Source organism: Thalassophryne amazonica, chromosome 18 (genome assembly GCF_902500255.1).
Source record: "Thalassophryne amazonica chromosome 18, fThaAma1.1, whole genome shotgun sequence".
Classification (NCBI taxonomy): Eukaryota; Metazoa; Chordata; class Actinopteri; order Batrachoidiformes; family Batrachoididae; genus Thalassophryne; species Thalassophryne amazonica.
Genome location: NC_047120.1, coordinates 50572401 through 50595280, shown reverse-complemented (window position 1 = coordinate 50595280; position 22880 = coordinate 50572401). Strand labels below are relative to the sequence as shown.

At 39.6% G+C, this 22880-nt stretch overlaps 2 protein-coding genes and 1 long non-coding RNA gene across 3 annotated transcripts in view; 2 read left to right on the top strand and 1 right to left on the bottom strand.

Annotated features, from left to right (window-relative positions):
- Positions 1–22880, bottom strand: part of LOC117531526 (MAGUK p55 subfamily member 3-like) — a 52138-nt gene that overhangs the window by 15375 nt on the left and 13883 nt on the right. Inside the window, exons 11-13 of the mRNA XM_034194644.1 lie at positions 21707–21719; positions 9858–9879; positions 4002–4004 (exon numbers count right to left, since the gene is read on the bottom strand). Of these exons, the coding sequence (XP_034050535.1) occupies positions 4002–4004; positions 9858–9879; positions 21707–21719 (38 nt within the window). The remainder of the gene's footprint in view (positions 1–4001; positions 4005–9857; positions 9880–21706; positions 21720–22880) is intronic.
- Positions 3803–4873, top strand: LOC117531528. Its single transcript, XR_004566643.1, has 3 exons — positions 3803–3821; positions 4522–4622; positions 4713–4873. It is a non-coding gene; the product is annotated as an uncharacterized LOC117531528 (long non-coding RNA).
- Positions 8261–12713, top strand: LOC117531527 (26S proteasome regulatory subunit 8-like). Its single transcript, XM_034194645.1, is given in 14 exon segments — positions 8261–8350; positions 9766–9837; positions 9942–10011; positions 10087–10184; positions 10280–10336; positions 10428–10658; positions 10754–10887; positions 11645–11828; positions 12028–12126; positions 12208–12217; positions 12220–12317; positions 12394–12426; positions 12429–12482; positions 12574–12713. Coding segments are annotated over 14 exon segments (1269 nt in total). The 5' UTR covers positions 8261–8275; the 3' UTR covers positions 12628–12713.

Sequence of the window (22880 nt, the reverse complement as noted above, 5' to 3'; positions counted from 1 at the left end):
CACACCACAAATATTTGACCTTTTTTCATTTTATTGATGTTAATATGACAGCGGAATACCTTTCCTGGAATTGTGTGGAGGGGATCAAGGCAGCACGAAGGCTGCAGTCGCCTACTTTCTTGGCCTGCCACCAGGTGGCGTCCTCTTGGCTCACCACCTGAAGAATATCACCTCGCTTAAAAGAGAGCCCCGCCTCTTGGCACGGCATGGCCTTATCCTCAAAAGGTGTGTAATCGAACAAAGCTCGAAGGTAGAGCTGAAAGAAAAAAAAACAAGAGTGTTCTGAGAGCACAATATCCCTGCTTTGGTACAAGTGCTTGCTATATTCTGGTAACATTTCAAGGATGTGTACCAAGTTTCAACAAAATGCACCAAAAAGTGTACGAGGAGTTGATTTCAGAATGCGCCCACTCATGAAAGTGACGGAGTCTAAATTTGTTAATCCCCATAAATGTGGTAAAATGGGCCCAACGCGACCGATATAATATGCATTTTACCAACCTATAACAAGGACTTGTACCAAGTTTCACAAAATTTCTCCTAAAAACGTGAGAGGAGTTGATTTCAGAATGCAGACACCCACTCATGAAACTGATGGAGTCTGGATTTGTTAATCAAAGCCCATAACGCTGGTAAAATGGGCCCAACTCAACCGATATGATAATATGCATTTTGCCAACCTATAACAAGGACTTGTACCAAGTTTCATGAAATTCCTTCTAAAAATGTAAGATAAGTTGGTTTCAGAGTGCAGGCACCCTTTTTGGGACGGACAGACAGACAGACAAAAATCACCACAACATAATCCCCCTTCAGGCCTTCAGGGAATAAAAATTTGGTTAACTTATTAAGAAAAGCTCTTTATCACGAACCTCCAAATATATTTAGAGTGTCTATATGGCCTATGAGTGTTCTGGAGCAGACTGGTTGTATATTAAGACTGAATGCCGCAGAAGAACAACTCCTCACCTTGCTTTCCTTCAGTTTGTCATCTGCCAAAACAGCTGGAATGATTTTTAGTGTGATGGAGCCTTGTGAGTGGGACTGCTCAAAAACAAAACATCATCATCATCACCACAGTAGTCACAGGTGAGCATTCAGAACTAGAATGAGGATGCATGAAACACTTCCGTTACCAGAATCTGAGTGATTTCGTCTGGCCTTTTGTGGGTTATCAGGTTCCCGTTGACCTCTCGGAGCTCATCTCCCACGTGCACCAGACCTGCAAACACGTGACAAGACACACGTGCAGCAAATGATCCTGCTATGAAAAGAGATTTTACGCAGTCTTAAGAAGTAGATGCGCATCATTTCAACAATATCTCCATGGAAACAGACGGGAGAAACTCCAAAGAGTAATCTCACAATATGTGGCACTAATCTCAAGGATTTGATCTCCGCTCACAGTTCAGTGGGTTACAAAAAAATAATCTCCTCGCTTCTGTCTCCGCATGTCAGCGAGGATTAGAAAATCCTGTTTGGGGGAAAAACATTCCTGTCTGTACAAGGAAACCACAGCCGGGTTTACTTTATTTTTCAGCCTGCTCACCACTTATTTTTCCACATTTTCACTGCCTGGTTTCATGTAGATCACTTTCTTTGTGATAGTAGATCTCTTTTTTCCCCCAATCTTCTTGGCGATCCAGGATTCCAATGATGTCCAGGACTGCACTTCTAGAAACACGCACTTATTTCAGCACTGACATTCCCATCTCTAGGTCCTCGCCCCTTGAAATCGAGAGATGCCTGGTAGAGTTTATGGACTCATGAGGTCAGTGGACAGAGATGTTTGGTGGTGCTGGTATCTTTGCAGGAGAACAAGGGTCCATGTCTTTAAGGTCCTGCTTCTACCTGTCTTGGATTCTACAATGATTTGTGTTAAATGAACAGTTACTTAGGGAGACCCAGATGAGGAGTATTGTGTTCATTGTGAGGGAACATCATCTATAATATCTGACAGGGTCTCTGTGCGTGATCCATGATGCTGGTGCACCCAGCTTTGTGTTTAGGTAAAGGCTATTAAAAAAGAAAAATGGAAAAGCATGCACCTCAAATGCTTGTACACTCCAGATCATCGAGATCCGGCACACTGAGTTTCAGTCACAGGACTTTCCTCCACCTCCAAACAATCACGTTCTTCCAGCGATGTTGCCCTTACCGCTGCGATCAGCTGCCCCTCCCCTCATGATTCTGGCCACAATTACGGCCCCTGTCGCCTCATCTCTCCGAATGGTTGCACCCTGTTGGAAAACACAAAACTTCAGAACTTTCAGCAACACTCAGAGGCACAGCGCCAACACAGTCCAACAACCTGAATTCATACCAAGTTGCATTTGTGTACTTAACAAATGAACCTAATTCAATTATACTAATCAAAACAACTCTTTCTGAATTCATATCCAGATAACTAAAATAATAATTTTGTAATTTTGAAATACATCTTGCAGTGCAGTGGGACCCAGAGAAGTACCACCAGCTTTATGCTACCCAATAATTATTATTATTATTAATACTATATGTCTCAGACAGCTCTTCAGCATCTCACCATGTCATTTAGGTCCTTCAGACTTTTTGAGTAAATGCTTCGGTGGAGCTTTAGCATGGCTAAAACCGTTCAGCTTCTGGACCCCCCACTTTTTAAGCATTTAATACTGGACATTGAAAATGAACTGAGAGTGGCAGTCTCACAGCTGCCCCAAGACTGACTTATTGCAGGGCTGGAAGAAAACATATTCAGATGTTCAGTGTTTTATTCACAGGGGGGCTGAGACCATTTTGATTGGCCAAAGGGGGCCTGGCAGAAAAGTTTGGGAACCATTGGGGTAAACAATGTTGCTTTTTCAATCAATCTGCTGCTTCAAAGTTAACCACCTTCTAATAATTCATCATCATTGTGTGTGATGATATCTATTGTTGTTGCTGACACACTCTGTCTGGGATGGACTACACTCAACTACACTTTTGTTGTCCAAACCTGACACTGTTACCAGTGAAGGAAAAATCATAAAAATGTAGCAGTCACACATTTTCAGTTAGTATTTTTTCATAAAAAACAGGAGTTTATTCAACTCTAAATCACATAGTCCACATTATTACATTTCTTTTGTGCATGTTAAAGAGAAAGATGATTTTACTTTTAATCTTTTTACTTTTTAATCAATCAGTGTTTACAGTGTAATATTACGAGTTTTCTTCTTCTTTATGATCTGCAGCCATATTATTAGAATCATCAGTTCCCATTGCTTGTGTGTTTATTTACGCTCCACTTTTCCTTCTGTCTTTCTTTGTGTTCTGTCTGAACAGTGTGGACCCCACAGATCAGAAGAAAACAGCATGTTATGATATCGATGTGGAGGTAGAGGACCCTCTGAAGGGTCAGATGAATAATTTTCTGTCCTCCACAACTAACCAACAGGAAATTGCAGCCCTGGAGGAAGGTACAGGCAGTGAAATGTTAAAGTTCTCATATGAAACTATTTTGAAACCAGGAGGAACATTCAAGCACTGAGATCGGATCATGCTGCTGTAGTTTGGAAGTCGAATTTTGTTGTAGATGAATGTGAATAAACAGATTTTTTTCCTCTTTGATTTTGCGTTTTTTCTCATGTTTTCTATGTAGAATTTTTTTTTTTTTTAATTTCTGTAACTATGCAGTGCAGCAGCATTGATCCATAATCAGCTGTGAATTTGTGTTCACCGCAGATCCATGAGACGATTGAGTACATTAACCAGCTAAAGACTGAGGGACTTCATGCTGAGCTTCAGCAATAATCCAGGACTTTATCCAGGACTGGCTGAAGTCCCAGTGCAGAGATCTAAAGGTAAAACCCTTCGCTGCTCGTATGGAGAAACTCCAACAGGATGTCAGACGCTAAATCTGTCTTGTAGAGCTGGTTTTCATGACAACCTGTTCAAATACTGTTTCCGTTTTTACCCACTTTTTTTTTTACACTTTATTGTACAAATACAATCCAGAGAAACAATAAACTGCTTCATGCAACCAACTGCAGTACCTACAATACTGTATATGTAAAAAGAAATTGACCAGCACATTTGTTTTTTAATTCATTGAGGATGTTTCCCCTATACATGGTCCTTGGATGCACTTGTGATGCACCTCTGCTCTTTCAAATTTGAGTCATTTTAAAGCAAACTAAATGAATGAGAATTTACCATGTAAACTTTGCTTAAATAATCATGCAGAAGTATTTTATATTTTGCTCAATATTTTTTGCTTTATATTTTGCAGCCTGAGTAAATTGACTAAACACTGAAGAAGTGGATGTAGTTTGCTAATAACAAAACATCAACTCAGATGTGAAACAGATATTCTACTCCTCCTGGAAGGAAACCGCACAAAGCCCACAACATGACTTTCATTTGAAATATGAGACTCTGATCAGATTTATTTCTGTTTTTTCTGAAATTTCCATTCTGTAATTTTGTACAGTAAAAGGTTAATACCGATCCAAAATATTATATCGCCACACCCCTAATTCATTTTTTGTTCTCCCCCTGCAGTGATGACTGATGTAGCAGGGAACCCAGAGGAGGAGAGGAGGACGGAGTTCTACCAGGCAGCCTGGGTACCAGAGGCAGTGGGAAGATACATGTACTCCAAAGTAAGGAGTGATGGATTCTGCTGCACTGCAGCTTACGTGTGTGATTGATGTTACATTTTGGCGCTTTCTTATGCACCTACTGTCTTTCAGGTACAGCAGAGAAGACAAGAGCTGGAGCAGGTGTTGGGTATCCGCCTCACCTAAAAATCCAGGAGTGTGTCTGCAAACTGGACCTTCACATCTTAAAGCCTTAATCAAATGAACTGGGAAAGAGGGGGGAAAGTAATGCTGCAGCTGAATCTTCTCATGACAAAACCGTTTTTGGCAGACGCTTCTCAGCGGGATACGTCTTCTGTATTCACATCCTTTAACAATTCTAAATTCAGCTGAATATATGGGACCGATGTTCTGATTTACATGGTGCCAATAATAATTTTGCCGTTGCATTTTAAGCTTGTTTAAATGGTCTGCTTGTTTTATTTTTATTTTATTTTTTAATAATTTTGATATAGTACTTAAAAAATTAATATTTGGTGCTTTCTACATGTTGTTCGCCATAAGTTGGTGTGTTCTGTTAAAATTGTGCCTGTTTACCATTAATTCTGAAAGCCATAAATGTTTTAGAAGGACATTGCCTGAATCTGCTAATGTCTCGTTGAATACAAAATGAGACATACGTTTTTGTAACGATATTTACAGAAAATACAGAATATATTTTGATGCAGAAAATTCTAGTTTTATTGAAATAAATATAAAGTTTTGGATTATACACTCAAAACAGTCAGGGTCATAAATATTTGGACAGTGCTTGTAACCTTTTTTTTTTTTTTTTTTTTTTTTTGCCTCTGTACACCTGCAGAATGGATTTAAGAAGAAACATTCAGCATGTACATGCAGTGTAGACTGCCCACTTTAATTCAGCGGGTTTAACAAAAATATCACATGAACCATATAGGAATTGCGGTCATTTTTGCACACAGTCCTCTATTTTATTTTTAAGAAACTATAAAAAATCGACATTATGTGGGTCATTATTAATTCAAATCATCACTTTTACAACCATTTTAATTTAGGTACGTTAGGAGATTGATGCATGAAGGCAGGAGTGGTGGACAAGTGGTCAGTGCACTTGGTTTCAGTGCTTGAAGGTTCCTGGTTCAAACTCCACCCCTGCCACATTCGCCATATAATGTGGAGTTGCGTCAGGAAGGGAATTCAGCGTAAAACGTGCCAAATTATACAAGGGAGCAGCCGAAGGGATTTACTTAGGAGATGGATACATGAGCATTTCCAAGTCAATTCTATATCTTGATATTCATTTATATCAGTTGTTAAAAATACAAATAGTATGCTAAATCTGTAGGGTCAGCAGGTCAAAAAAAAAAGGGAAAGTGTGTCCAAATATTTATGGACCAGGCAGCTGGTTTTGAGATGCCTTATATTTTAAATAGAAAGCAGTAAGAAGTTTATCTGATTTATTAATGCTTTTATAATTTACTTTTTCTTTAACAGCAACTACATGAGTTGGAATTACACATTTCTTTAATTAATATAAGAAGGTAAGATTTCATTCACAGCTGGCATTTATTTGGGGACTTTGTGTGTGTGTGTGTTTGATCATTTACATGCAGTTTTCATTTGTGGTCGGGATGGTTCAATATCATACTCTTATGTTGGGGTTTTATTGGGGGGGGCGGGGAGTGCAGGCTTCGCTTCAAACATTCCACGTTAAGATATCACTGTGCCAAAGTTTATGTGAAAAGGCACTTAGAATGTGTAAAATCTTAACTTTAATTGTACAGACAGTTAAAAATATTTACATGTTGTGTATCGTCTCCCAGAAGCCTTTATCTTTTTATACAATTGGAGTATTTTGCAATAAACATGTTTATAGATGTTTGCATTACTGTACTTTTTTGTAACATACTATGTTATACATTATGCATATTATTTGAATACACTTTACATACTATTTTAATAATGCGCATTCAACTTTGGTGCATAGTGCTTTATTTATATTTTCCCACATCTGTGATTAAGTGTATTTTTATTGGCCATGTGATGTTGACACTTGGTTAAAGAGAAGAACAATGCTGGTAAAGGTACAGTATGGAGAATTTAGTGTCATCTAGTGGTGAGGTTACAGATTGTATTCTTGCGTCACGTGGTCATGATTTTGTTTCACTTCACTTTTTCATTTTTGATAATGGGGATTCATGCTCCTTTGCCAGAGTAATGCTGCATTCTATTGTGTTATGAAATGGTGGTAACGATCTTAAAAAAAAATTGCAATGGAACGTCCATTCAAGTCAGAAGTCTTACGCATACAAATATAAATTTACTGTGGGTGTGCACGTTTTCCCAAGCAGATGCATTGGATCGCTTGGAACTATTGATGTCCAACTTGCAGTGAAACTCTGCCTTGTTATAGTCCTTTTTGGCTTCTATATGAATATGGCATCCGTCATATTCATACAGTAGCCAAAAGGAACATACTTATTTTTGGAGACTTTACTCAGATGTGTAAAGTAGAGGTGGGCGATACCGGGAGTTTTGGTATTGATCTGATACCAAGTAAATAGAGGCCCAATATTGCCGATACCGATACTTTTTCATATTTAAGCTTCATAGATCCAAAGGATCCAAAAGACCTAGGATAGAATTTCGCCAAACATTGTACGTGACAACAAAATACCTTATTATCACAATCAACATTTTTGTTTAAAAAATATCACTCAACACAACTTAAAATCTCTTGAGGTAGAGGGCTGACAAACCTCAATTCAAGGGTGCGCTGCTCCATGTTGTGTGACACAGCGCAGCGCTGCTCTTACAGAGAGCAGACTTTGATGAATCTGTGTGTGCAGCAGTCAGTGCATGCGGGAAAGAAAAAAAGCCTGAGTGTCGATTATTTTACACGAGGATCGTTCAATATCAATACCAGCGTTGGTATCATTATAGATATTAGGATCGATCTGCCCACCTCTAGTGTAAAGTGAGTGAACTGGAAACTCTGGTCGACTTCTCATCCTCAGGGTCTTTTCCTGTCACCAATTGAGGAATTTTTCCTGTGTTCTGGAGAACTTTGGATCATGGAGTCAACATCCTTGTGTGACCCAGACAAGTAAAACAAGAAGGATCTGTTACTCAATTATCACATGGATACCTAGTAAACCGTGTTAGCAAGATCTACTAACTGCTATTTTAAAACAAATTAAGTAAAAAAAAAATAGCGTATTTCCTGAATCTCAGAAGCAGGAACCAGTTGTTTGACTAACGTGTAGTTATCGAGCAGGCCTGTAGGGGGTGCTCGTCCTACCCAAATAACTTGGGAAAAATCGACTGGTAACCTTCTTAAAATCATAACCATTACGCATATCACCGGTAGGGGAATACCATCAGGATCCAATCCTCCGTTAAGAAATTGGAGAGTTTTGAAGCTTTGAACCACTGTATCAAAAGTTAGTTTGTGCTCGTGTGCGGCATCTGCTGGACTTGTGGCTGTAGTGCAACTAATAATGACGTCTGTGTTTTGGTACTTCAGGTTTTTATAAGCAAATGTATTTAAAAATGTGTATTTTTGTTACAATTATAGATTTAAAGTCGAGATGGAGCGTCTGCCACCGTTTGTATAGGTTTTGATCATAGCTGAAGCTGAAGCAGTAAAGTGGGGAGTTTGAAACGAGCTTCGAAGTTTCGGTGTCTGTGGGACCATGAAGAAGAGGAAGAGGAAAGCTGGCAGCGGATGTAGAAAAAATTCCAACATGGAGGTTGATGGCATTGATCATGTAAGCATATTTTTTCCCCCCTGCTATTTAGTTCATTTTACTACTGTTAACGAAGCTTTTGCTCAGCTTCAAGGCGAAAACTTTAATTGAATCACGACGGATAGGAAGCATTTGCGTGAGCGTCTTAGAAATGTGACTTGTTTGAAGATAGTGAAACTGCCGGTGTTTGCTGTCTCATTGTAGCTAACGCAGCTAGCGGCATCTAGCACAGTGATTATGTCAACAACATCACTGTTTTTATATTCATACTCCTCATTTATTAAGTTGAACGAACTGCAAAATAACGTAGCATCTCGACCATAACCTGGCCACAAAGTAAACGTTAGTTAAACAGTATGCATATAATGTTCAGCTAGCATTGACAATCTGACGATTTACAGACAAAAAGCGCAAAAAGTCAAACTAAAGGGTTTTCACTGAAGGCTTTACATCGTCAGTCAAACGAAACAACCGAGGACAACGTCGGGCTCGAGAAATAATAATAATAAAACAATCTTTGACTGCAGCTCTGCATTATTTTTTAAAGCTTGTGGATTTCCAATTAAACTTTTTGTTTTATTTCTAAAAAAAACGTTATTTGTGTAATCGATTAAATTGAGGAAATATTTTATCGATTTAGTTCTTTGGTCCATAAAATGTCAAGAAAATTCTGAAAAATGTCAATCATTGTTTTCAAGAGCCTGAGATGATGCCTTCAAATGCTTCACTTTTTTTCCACTGATCAAAGATAATCAGTTTATTGTTTAGAAAATGCCTCAAAACGATTAATTTAAGTCTGTTGATAGTTGGTTAATTGGTTGTTGCAGCTCTAACAATCAGGTTTGTAAGTATTTGGGCTGCAACTGACAATTATTTTATTAATTAATTGACCAATTAGTTGTTAGAGCCATAACATGTCAAAGTAGTGAAAAATGTCTGTGTGGTTATCCAGAACTAAAATAGCTTGTTTTGTCCAGAGCCAAAGATATTCAGATTACTGCCAGGAAGGAGTAAAGTAAAATAAAATACATTTAAGAAGCTCAAATCAACTAATATATAAAAACTCAAAATGTGTCACATAATAGATGATTAATCGTCAGACTATAATTGATTAAAATAGTTTAGTATCTTCCCACAGATCTCCCCCCCCCCCCCCCCCCATTTAAATGCTAGTTAATATGAATTGTCAAAGTATGGTGACTTTTGGGTCTGCAATATACAATTGCAACCCAACCCAAAAATCGTCCTTGATTGGTCAGTGGTCAAATGCACATTTGATTGACTGGAATGTTCTAGAAAATGTTGGAGAAAACAATCAAATCTCTGACTTCAGAAGCTGGAAACAGAATCATTTGTGTTTGGTTGATAATTAACTGTCTAAAGTCGGTGTTTTTGTGTGACTTGGCTGACTATTACAGGTTTTTTGTCTTTGGCAGATGGAGGTCGGGGAGACTAAAGGTGGCTCAGGTCTCAGACAGTACTACTTGTCCAAAATAGAGGAGTTACAGGTAAGAAGAGATTTTCGAACGTTTGTTTATTCAAAGGGTGATCTTATTTTTGAATGCAGTGTTTCATGAGCTGTTTTTCTCTCTTTTTTTTTTTTTTTAAATAGTTGACAGTCAACGAAAAGAGCCAGAATCTCAGACGCCTACAGGCACAGAGGAATGAGCTCAATGCTAAAGGTAAACAGCACCTCATGACAACAGCATACACATGGGGGAAACATCCAGTTTTTAAAGTTCTGACCCTTTCCTTAGTGCGTCTCCTTCGTGAGGAGTTGCAGTTGCTCCAGGAGCAGGGTTCCTATGTAGGAGAAGTTGTTAGAGTTATGGACAAAAAGAAAGTTTTGGTCAAGGTACACTGTGTCCTCATCTTCCAGATCCCTGTAAAATACCCTTCATGTTGATGATCAGCATGCACTTTAAATTAATATCTTCTTCTCATTTCTAGGTGCACCCAGAAGGAAAATTTGTTGTGGATGTGGACAAAAACATTGACATTAATGATGTAGTATTACAAATGTGCATGGTGTATGTGTGATTCTCTTATTACAACAGGTTTATAGTTATTCATCACTAATTTGTCACTTCTCTACCAGGTGACGCCAAATTGTCGTGTTGCGTTACGTAACGACAGCTACACCCTGCACAAGATTTTACCCAACAAGGTGGACCCTCTGGTGTCCCTCATGATGGTGGAGAAGGTGCCGGACTCCACCTATGAGATGATTGGTGGCTTGGATAAGCAGATTAAAGAAATTAAGGAAGTGATAGAGCTGCCTGTCAAGCACCCGGAGCTGTTTGAGGCTTTAGGCATCGCACAGCCGAAGGTGGGCAACTGATAGTGTAGCTGATGGCACAGGCTTAATGTCTTAATGAGACTCAAACTGATTTCCACCTTCTCCTGCTTTGCGTGTGTGACCAGGGTGTGCTGCTGTACGGACCCCCTGGAACCGGAAAGACCCTGCTGGCTAGAGCTGTGGCCCATCACACCGACTGCACCTTCATCAGGGTGTCTGGCTCTGAGCTTGTCCAGAAGTTCATAGGAGAGGGTGAGCGCCTGATAAAAGTTAAATTGAATATATATATATATATATTTTTTTAAGTTTGCATTAGAGCCCGACCGATACGGATTTTTTGAGGCCGATGCCGATAACGATATCTCGATGAAAAAAATGCAGATAATCGATAAATCGGCTGATTTGCCGATAGCCGATAAATCAGCCGATATTATTATTTTTTTTTAATGAAAAGTTCTTTTTTGGACCCTTAACAAAAAGGTATGAGCTAAAGCTGAAGCTTTGTCCTCATTGATTAACTTATAAGAGAAGAATTTTCAAGTTCAGAAAATGCAATCAAGTATGAAACCTTTGTGAAATTAGCAAATACATATCCTTAAAAAGAGTTGTGAAATACATCTGATCTTGTACCTCTTGTTGCTGCAACTTAGATATAGGTTCAGGATAAGCCTATAGATCCTTATAAACAATTGTATGCTTTTGTCAGCTGATCAGTGCAGTGTGATGGTGAACTACGTGGGCCAGTGATGAACACATTTATGCAGGGGTGTAAGCAGCTCTGTTGAATGGAGTTAGAGCTCCATCTACTGGACAACCAGTGCAAGGACATTTTACATTGCCGACACAAACATTATTTCAGTAACTGTTCTGTTTATGCGAAATTATCTGCGTTCTAAATCGGAAAAATTTCGGCCAATAGTGAGTACTTTGAAAAGGGCTTATATCGGCCGAGCCGATATATCGGTCAGGCTCTAGTTTGCATGACCATTTGATAATTCTTGGTCTAGGGGCTCGTATATGGTGCGTGAGCTATTTGTCATGGCCAGAGAGCACGCTCCCTCCATCATCTTCATGGATGAAATTGACTCCATTGGCTCGTCGCGGCTGGAGGGCGGATCAGGTGGCGACAGTGAGGTGCAGAGGACAATGTTGGAGCTGCTCAACCAGTTGGACGGCTTTGAGGCCACCAAGAACATCAAGGTAGCAAAAATGCAACTAAAAGGTTCCAAGTCATTTTAGTGTTGTACCCCAGGAACTCTTCACTGAGAAGTTATTTGTATAAATCCTTCCTGAGATAAAAAAAAATATTTTTCTGTGCATGATACACCTTTAGTGTGAGTACAGAGATGCTGCATATATGTTTAGTATTTTTATAAACTCCACTTTTTGTCCCTGAAAGGTGATTATGGCCACAAATCGTATCGACATCCTGGACTCTGCTCTGCTCAGGCCGGGCAGGATCGACAGGAAGATCGAGTTCCCCCCTCCGAATGAAGAGGTTCACATTTTCACCCAGTCTGGATTTTGAAGCGAATCTTTATCTGTAGATACGGTGCTGACTGTTTCTGGTTGTACATAGGCTCGGTTGGACATCTGAAGATCCACTCCAGGAAGATGAACTTGACTCGCGGGATTAACCTGCGGAAGATTGCCAGAGCTGATGCCCGGCGCCTCAGGGCCGAGGTCAAGGTCAGTAACGGTCTACTACCGTGTAAACTAGAACGGTGGCATCTTGTTGACCAAGGCAATTGTGTTGGTCCGTTAGGGTGTTTGCACAGAGGCAGGGATGTACGCTTTGAGAGGAGCGGCGAGGTTCACGTCACCCAGGAGGACTTTGAGATGGCTGTGGCAAAGGTTAGGAACTGTTTGGTGCTTTAGTTCATAAAACAGCTTCACCCCCTTCCACGTTTTCACTGAGCACCCCCCCCCCCTTTTTTGTCACCAGGTTATGCAGAAAGACAGTGAGAAGAACATGTCAATCAAGAAGCTGTGGAAGTAAAAAGGCCTTCAACCGTGTAATATCCTTATTTTGTTTGTAATTGTTATAGAAATTGTGTTGGTGTAAGTAAATGGTTTCCCTCGTAACCATTGGGGTGGCTCATGAGTTGTTCCCCCCAAATAACAATAAGCAGTCTTCTTGAGTGTAAACATGGTCTGCAGTTTTATTTTGCAGGTAACATTGGATTTGGCACATCACATTATAGATACTATATATAGTTATGTTACATCCAGCATGCGTGAATCTGCAGCGGCAGGTTTTAATGAAAAGGCTGTGAGGATGGTGATTCCACAACTTGGTTTCAGGTTGGTTTTTACAGCAGTGACACAACCTCCTCCGACTCCACCTGTGTTCCAGCATGAACCAATCATTCTCCAGGCAGCCGGTTAGCTCTTCTTAATCCAGGACACGGGTACCCACTGGGGCTCCAGCTGCACCTTATCCAGTAGGAGCTGGAGCTCCGCTAAGGCACTGATGGGGTCCTCCTTCACTAAGACGTAGTCCACCCAGTGGCCATAACACTCGCAATCCGCTCAGCCGACTGCATCATGTCCTGAAGGCTCTCTTCCTAATGGGCCACAAGAGGGCAGCACTGATTACCGTTCAACTTAGTGAGTGAAGGAAGTTAGTTTCTCATGCATTGTAATTTAAACTGTTTCAAATTATTATTTGTTGTGACCATAAAATAAAACTTATACTTTGAGACGGTTGTGATGTAACTCACTGTGATCCCGGCACCGAGAGGAGGACGAGGAACTGAGGTTTTTTCTGCGACAGTCGTAGATATGAGGCCGCACAAAGACAATATACGGTTTGAAGTCAGCTGTCCGTAGAGTTCTGAGTGCCTAAGTGTGGATACAAATGATGGTAGTTGGACCATGAACAAATTACAACAGTGTGTTTTTTAAAAAAACAAAAAAGTAAAATAAACCCTGGCAAGCCATGCGCATGTGAGGTAAAAACATAAATGTGCACTTCATAATTTAAAAACTTCCCAGTTGTCGCCTAAAATAAGTGTTTTGTTTTTTTGACTCAAATTCAGTTAAACTGCAGATCACATGCCTTCACTGTACTGGCTACATCTGGATTAAACGTTTGCACTTTTGAAAATCCTCTGAACAGTTCATTTAATTATCCAATGGCCACGTGGATGAGACCAACTAACTTTATCAAGGAACAAATACATAGATGAAAGTCAAGAAACTCAAATTTTCCACACTTTATACATAAATACTGACTGACTCTTAAGGGGAACACTGACATTTTTCAACCTTTGCTCAACTTTTAAGTGTCTTGGAGTTCATGTTCTCACTGGGGACAAAAACCTTTCATCATATACAAACCCATGGCAAAAATTATGGAATCACCGGCCTCGGAGGATGTTCATTCAGTTGTTTGTGTAGAACAAAAGTCGTCACAGACCTGACACAAAACTAAAGTCATTTCAAATTGCAACTTTCGTGGCTTTAAGAAACACTAAGAAATAAGAAAATTGTGGCAGTCAGTAATGGTTACTTTTTTAGACCAAGCAGAGGAAAAAATATGGAATCACTCAATCTGAGTGAAAAATTATGGAATCATGAAAAACAAAAGAACACTCCCAACACCTAGTATTTTGTTGCACCACCTCTGGCTTTTATAAACAGCTTGCGTCTCTGAGCCTGGGACTTAATGGTGACAAACGTACTCTTCATCAATCTGCTCCAACTTTCTCTGATTGCTGTTGCCAGATCAGCTTTGCAGGTTGGAGCCTTGTCATGGACCGTTTTCTCTTCAACTTCCAACAAAGATTTTCAATTGGATTAAGATCCGGACTATTTGCAGGCCATGACATTGACCCTATGCGTCTTTTTGCAAGGAAATGTTTTCACAGTTTTTGCTCTATGGCAAGATGCATTATCATCTTGAAAAATGATTTCATCATCCCCAACATCCTTTCAATTGATGGGATAAGAAAAAGTGTCCAAATATCAACGTAAACTTGTGCATTTATTGATGATGTAATGACAGGCATCTCCCCAGTGCCTTTACCTGACATGCAGCCCCATATCATCAATGACTGTGGAATTTGCATGTTCTCTTCAGGCAGTCATCTTTATAAATCTCTTTGGAACGGCACCAAACAAAAGTTCCAGCATCATCACCTTGCCCAATGCAGATTCGAGATTCATCACTGAATATGACTTTCATCCAGTCATCCACAGTCCCACGGTTGCTTTTCCTTAGCCCATGTAAACTTGTTTTTTTTCTGTTTAGGTGTTAATGATGGCTTTTCGTTTCGCTTTTCTATATGTAATCCCATTTCCTTTAGGCGGTTTCTTACAGTTCGGTCACAGACGTTTGACCTCCAGTTTTCCTCCCATTTGTTCATTTTTTTTGTTGTGCATTTTGGATTTTGAGATATATGCTTTAAGTTTTCTGTCTTTGGACGCTTGATGTCTTCCTTGGTCTTCCAGTATGTTGCCTTAACAACCTTCCTATCTTGTTTGTATTTGGTCCAGAGTTTAGACACAGCTGACTGTGAACAACCAACTCTTCTGCAACATTGCGTGAGAGTTACCCTCTTTTAAGAGTTTGATAATCCGCCTCCTTTGTTTCAATTGACATATCTCGTGTTGGAGCCCATGAGTCAGTCAGTCCACTTGGTGCAACAGCTCTCCCACGGTGTGCTCACTCCTTTTAGATGCAGACTAAGAGCAGATACTGATTTGAGCAGGTGTTAGTTTTAGGGATGAACATTTACAGGGTGATTCCATAATTTATTCCTCAGAATTGAGTGAGTCCATATTTTTTTCCCTCTGCTTGGTCTAAAAAAGTAACCCGTTACTGACTGCCACAATTATTTTTCCTGATTTCTTATAGTGTTTCTTAAAGCCAGATAGTTGCCATTTGAAATGACTTTAGTTTTGTGTCATGTCTGTGGTCTGCTTTTTTCTACAAACATTAAACAACTGAAGGAACCACTCCGAGGCCGGTGATTCCATCATTATTGCCTGGGGTTGCTATATTTAGAACACAACAGTCACAGGCTAACTGGCTACATATGACGTGTATATAAGGCATGTGGAAAGTTAAAACTCACTCAAGCTGCTTCTTGTTACCACTGAAGAGGTGAAAATGTCAACTGTAAGGTGGATCCCTACTTATGTGGGCACATTTACCTCACGGTCTCAGAGAACGGTTTAATTTGGCCTGTAAAGATAATGGCATTTGCATTCTAAATCAGCACTGCACTAAATAGTTTTATCCTCAGTGAACTACAGTAGTGTTCAGGATGATAGTAGTGCTGTGTGACTAAAAAGACTAATCCAGGTTTTGAGTATATTTCTTAGTTACATGGGAAACAAGGTACCAGTAGATTCTCACAAATCCAACAAGACCAAGCATTCCATGATATGCACACTCGTAAGGCTATGAAAATTGGGCTATTAGTAAAAGAAGTAGAAAAGGGGGTGTTCACAATAATAGTAACATCTGCTGTTGATGCTACAAACTCAAAACTATTATGTCAAACTGCTTTTTTAGCAATCCTGTGAATCACTAAACTAGTATTTAGTGTATAAACCACAGGTTTCATGATTTCTTCACATCGCAAGGCATTAATTTTGTTGGTTTGGAACCAAGATTTTGCTCGGTTACTAGTGTGCTTGGGGTCACAGTCTTGTTGAAACACCCATTTCAAGGGCATGTCCTCTTCAGCATAAGGCAACATGACCTCTTCAAGTATTTTGACATCCAAACTGATCGATGTACCTGGTATGCGATATATAGGCCCAACACCATAGTAGGACAAACATGCCCATACATTATGCTTGCACCACCATGCTTCACTGGCTTCACTGTGAACTGTGGCTTGAATTCAGAGTTGGGGGTCATCTCACAAACTGCCTGTGGCCCCTTGGACCAAAAAAGAACAATTTTACTCTCATCAGTCCACAAAATATTCCTCCATTTCTCTTGTAGGCCAGTTGATGTGTTCTTTGGCAATTGTAACCTCTTCTGCACGTCTTTTATTTAACAGAGGGACTTTGCGGGGGATTCTTGCAAATAAATTAGCTTCACACAGGCGTCTTCTGTCACCAGCACTTACAGGTAAGTCCCAGACTGTCTTTGATCATCCTGGAGCTGATCAACGGGTGAGCCTTTGCCATTCTGGTTATTCTTCTATCCATTTTATGGTTTGTTTTCCGTTTTCTTCCACGCGTCTCTGTTTATTTGTCCATTTAAAGCATTGGAGATCATTGTAGATGAAAGCCTATAATTTTTTGCACCGCGTATAAGTTTTCCCCTCTCAATCACTTTTTAATCAACATACGCCGTTCTTCTGAACAATGTCTGAATGTCCATTTTCCTCAGGCTTTCAAAGAGAAAAGCATGTTCAAAGGTGCTGGCTTCATCCTAACTAGGGGACACCTCATTCACACCTGTTTGTTCCACAAATTGACAAACTCACTGCCTGAATGCAGACTACTATTATTGTGAACACCCCCTTTTCTACTTTTTTTTACTAATAGCCCCAATTCAAAGCCTAAGAGTGTGCATATAATGAATGCTTGGTCTGTTGGATTTGTGAGAATCTACTGAATCTACTGGTACCTGTTCCCATGTAACAATAAGAAATATACTCAAAACCGGATTAATCTTTTTAGTCACACAGCACTATTATTCTGAACACTACTGTACAAACCATAAAACATCTAAAAACCCAAACTAGAGCCCAGTTTGAATATATCTTTGGAAGCTGAGTGGCTCATTAAACACTGACCTCAGGTTGCAGATCAACCCACACAGTTTGTTTTGATCCAGAATTGTGCGGATCGACTGCAGACTGGTACCGTACAGATTGTCTTTGTACTCCCCGATTTCAATAAATCTGCAGGGAAACAGTGTCAAAGTGATTTAATAACTGAAAGGAAAGGCCCACGGCTTCATAACTGCAGCATACAAGCAAACCTGGATGCAAACTGACAAAAACAGTTATGGAGGATCGGCAGTTTACAATAAGGAGAAGGTGAGCACAGACAGCAACAGGAGCGACTGAACTTAATTTACTTGGACTGATTACTCAATACTCATTCTGATCTCACTCACTTTCCATAGTGAATATCTGCTTCAAGGCTGCTTTAGTGGTGAAGTGGTACTCCACTCCCTCTCGCTCGTGACTCTTTCGGGCTCGTGTGGTGTCTTTGGGTTGGAGGGTGGGGGGTTGAAAGGATTACACACACACAAGTTGGAACAGCTGGTGATATTTGTGAAACATCTGGCAGAGAAACTGCAGTGGTCATCAGAGATTCATACAATTTCAACCACACCCTGCTTCTAGTTGCCTCCATCAATGAAGCTGGGCAGAGGTTATGTTTTCACCCATTAGTTTGTGAACAACCTGTAACCCACAATTTTTCATATATCTTTTTTTTTTTTTTAACAGAGGATTCATATTCTGATAGGCAAGAACTGACTCAATTTTCAAGGTCATAGTCAAAGTCAGGAAAAATCTTTTAAAATTGGAAAAAATACCTATCTTTTAACATTAAATAAGTTTTCAAAAATTCATAACTGTAAAAAAAACTTACACTGCTTTCGTATTTGAAAGTGTTGTGTAGGATAGTATCTTACTGACTGACAAAGTTGATCCGGATTGTGGATTTGAATTTAATATTCAAACCCTATTTAATATATATTTTACATTATATCTTAATCAAACGTGCTCCAATCACTCTCACGTTTGAAAGTGAGGTGCAGACTGGCACTCACTAGCTCCTGACAAAGTTTGATCCAGATCTGATCTGGATTGTGGATTTTGTGGTCATTTGAATTTAATATTCAAAACCCTATTTAATGTATATTTTACATTATATCTTAATCAAACGGCCCCAATCACTCTCACATTTGAAAGTGAGGTGCAGACTGGCACTCACTAGCTCCTGACAAAGTTTGATCCAGATTGTGGATTTGTGGGACATTTGAATTTAATATTGAAAAGCCCATCTGGTGTACATTTTGCATTATAATTCAATCAAAGTGCCTCAAGCACTCATTTTTTGTTATGAATTACCTACGCCACCAAATTGGATGGAGGTTCCAATTTTATGCCTGTTTTTTTTGGAAACCAAGTGGCAAAAAAGCAATGACAAACTAGAAGTACTCAGAGAGTGCAAACCTCCGCCAAGGCCATGGGGTCACCGACGCCATAACATCTACATGCCGTGGAATCACTGAACCTAAAACAGTCTAACAATGATGTTTGCTCAGTAGTAAAAAAAAGTTTCATCTGCTGGTGACTGGATAGCATGTATCCTTAGCGCTTGGCATCACAGTTTATTGCAACTTGCATCTTTCCCAGAAGCTACTGTCATCTGAGCACTGATATGATATTGCATGTGCTTATAGACAAAAACAAATAAGAGACAAAATTCAATTATTATTCAACTAAACTGCAAATATATGATTTTTTTTTAACATTTATGAAACACTTCTCTAAACAAGGCATAGGGTCACTGACCCTAAAGAGATTCCCTCCTTGGCACAGTGATCTATTTTGTTTGGTCTCTTCTCTAAAATTGTATATAATAATCATTAGATTATTAATATATAAACAAAAATAAATTTAAGAAATATACAATTTGAAAACAAATGCACCCGAACGTGATGACAGCTGCAACTGCTTAATGCTAACTTTAACATTGACATGCCTAGACATGCTAACGCGTTAGCATCGGGATCCAGATCACCACTAAAATTTAATCTCTTGTTCCTCTTGTCATTTCCAACCACTCCACAAAATTTCAACAAAATGAGTTAGCCTGCTGACAGACAGACAAACAAACAAACGCGACTGAAAACATAACCTCCTTGGCGGAGGTAATTATGCATAGCAGAGATAACCAATGCTCTGTGGAAAATTATCGGAAAAATAATTCAGAAACCGAAAAAGTTCAAAGAAAAAAAACTGACCCACCACCGACAAAAAAAAAGCTTGAGTCCAAGTGCATGAACTAAATACATACTCCTGACATTTGATCACATCTAACTTTGCTTATGAAAATCCACTCCTAACAGGGCTTTTATGAGCATGGTGCTCTAGTTTTTACCATGCATTCAATAAGATTATTTCTTGATCAGGAATGTCCAGTAGGTGGCAGGACTGGTCGATGAATATTCCATAAGCAAAAAAACAAAAACAAAACTCTTTTTGCATTCATCTGATGGATTAAATCTGACACATTTTTGGATTTGTCCTTGTATACCATTTTTACTTGGTGACATCATTTTATGTTTCTTGAGTTCTTATTTATTCACTCAACATTTTACTGGGGAAGAGAAATGTGTGTCCTCCCAAACAACATCATTTTTACCAATCGGCAAACTACCGAGTTTTGGTCAAATCTGTCGCTGTTGATTAGAGTCCTTTTATACAGAGAGTAGCGACATGACGAGCCAAAAAAAAAAAAAAAAAGACGCCCAAGTGACTCATGGTGCCATCTTATAGCCAAAATAGCGTCCACTGTACAACTGTCTGCATGTAAATCCATCTTATTTATTTATTCACTGAAAATGCCAGGTTGTTGTGCATTTGGATGTACAAATAGACACAACAAAGGTTTCAAGATTACAGATCCCCTTCAGATTTGAGCAGAAGAAAAATTTGGGAAAACAAAGTCAGCCGTGTGGGATGGAAGTGACTTCATCATCAAAGTTTTGCGAGGTAGGTAAATTTAGTCCCCCATGTACAGTAAAACTCACCTAAACCATCAATGTATAAACCGGATAGTCACAGCCACTGGACAAAGACAAAAGTCCAATGTTTTTATGGTTTTCCAAATGTATAATGGATTTTCAGTCACAACGGACAAAACGTCCTGTCTGCAATGCATTTCTATTAAACCACCTCGCAGGTACCACACAGAATAGTCTGGACCTGCACAGTAACAGAGGGGCAAATAAAGTTCAGCGCTGACACTTGCTGATTCGATGAAAGTGGGACTGGAGTCATTTCCGTAATTAAAAGCCAGACCGTTTTTTTTGTTGGTTAATATGCTCAGACACGGACTTGCAGCCTGACATGCACCTGTTAAATCAGACCACTGAGAAAGGCTGTGATTTGACAGTTTTCTGGTTTCACTCTTTCCTTTCCAATTTAAAAGTTTTTTCAGTGCGCACATTGATTACATTTCGATAATGAATCAAATACGTAAGCCCGCAAATTTACAACATGGAGTTGAAAAGAGGAGGAAACTGTACACCTTACTTAGCCAGAAAAACTTGCTGAGGGACAAATAATCCAGGAATAAAGCATAATCTAGTGACGGAGAACTTGAAAACTGTCACGCACATCAACGTCATGAGACGGAGGTTACAGAACTGCAGAAACATACATCAGGCTTTAAATAATTAATTAAATAAATCATCATAAGTGTAAATTTATGTAAATTTGATACCTTAACTATTTTATATTTACACTGATAGTACCTGTATGTGGATGCGTTGCTGTATGTGGTTAACTGATAAAAAGTTGAAAACATAAAAGATTAGTTCAATAGTTCAGCACAACTGGCCCCCCAAATGGTGCTGTATCTCAGTTGTCACTACTCTCTGTATAAAGGGACTCTATTGCTGATGTCGCTCATTATATCTGCTGTAGGTTTTGTTTAAACAGTTGGGACAGCGTGTGGTGTAACATTAACAGACAACACAAAAACCAAAAAGACTCACGAGGCACAGCCAGACCATAACGCCGTGGATTTTCAGTGATCACCTTCTGTTTGAGGTCAGCAACTCGTGCGCCTCGAGAACCTGTGTACATAAAGATCTACAGTGACCATGTGACAGAGGAGGACAATGGCTTCATGACGAGGTCTTTATTAGAACCATCTCAGTTGATTTGGGAGGTAGAGGTGCAAACTGAACACGCTTGAGAGGCTCTAGGAACCTCACCCTGTGCCACCTCACCAGAACTAAGTCAAACCAGCCCCCCAAAACAATCACGTGTTGCCTCAAGCCAGACATATCCTAATAGACAGGAACGGATGAACGCACACACCCATGGCGTTACCAGCGAATACTGCACTTACAATCATACTATAAGGCGGGGCCTCTCGCTAGAACTGGGCAGGTATTTGGAGACTTCTTCATAAATCAGAAGGTCCGTCTGAGTGGATTCTGGAACACAAGCTTCTACAGACGTATTCTGGTGGTCCTTCCGAAGGCGGAAACTTCTACGCAAGCTAGCTGCAGGTGAACAACACACAGTACATGAAATATAGGCAGCACAGAGAACTACGCTTGAGTACTTAAAAATGAAGATGCCCACTGCTGACATTATGGGTTTTTGTTTTAGATTCAAAACTCTTCCAGACAAACAGAACAGCAAGATAAATCGGCGAGAGTACCTGAGTAAAAGTCCCAGGAGAAAGTGTGGCCACAGAGGCAGACGCTGCCTTAAACTTGGGAGAAACTACAACTCATATCAGGTTATTTATTCAACAATCGCAAGTGTCAACAGGACAGAAGCAGCTGAAGCCATGCACGTGACCTCGCTAGCAACAACACGCTTTTAGCATGTAGCATGAAGACGGATGAGCAGCATTAAAAACCTCACACAAAAGGATGTGACACTTTCAAAATACAGAAAATATCATCAGGCTTCCAAAACCAAACTTTCCCCAAAATCTTCACCATTGCTGCACTCAGACACTTGTTGCCAAATGTGTGGGCTTCATTTCACACCTTTAGACCTTTACTGCACACTCAGTATGCTTCTAATGTAGAAATTGTGATGATCTAATATAAGCTGCAAACTTTGGTGTGAAAAATTTTATATATCTACTAATGTGTTACCCGTGGATCCACGGGCTCTAGATGGGTAGTGTTTCTAAATAGATATCTGGCATTTTCAAGGGGTGGTCATAAATTGTGCAAAGTTTCTATAATGAGTTAGAATGGAGTGTGAGTCCAGAATGTTTTTTCGAACCTTAGACCTCAACAGTTTTTAGAAGAACTCAACCCTTTCATTTCCTGTTAATTATGTCATTTTTAATGTTAATTTATCGCCTTAATGTATTTATAAATTGTTTAGGTTCTTGTTATCATATGCACACACTATTATTGTTATTATAGGTATTAAAGGCACTGCGCTGCAGTGGTTTGAATCATATTTATCTAATAGATTACAATTTGTTCATGTAAATGGGGAACCTTCTTCACAGACTAAGGTTAATTATGGAGTTCCACAAGGTTCTGTGCTAGGACCAATT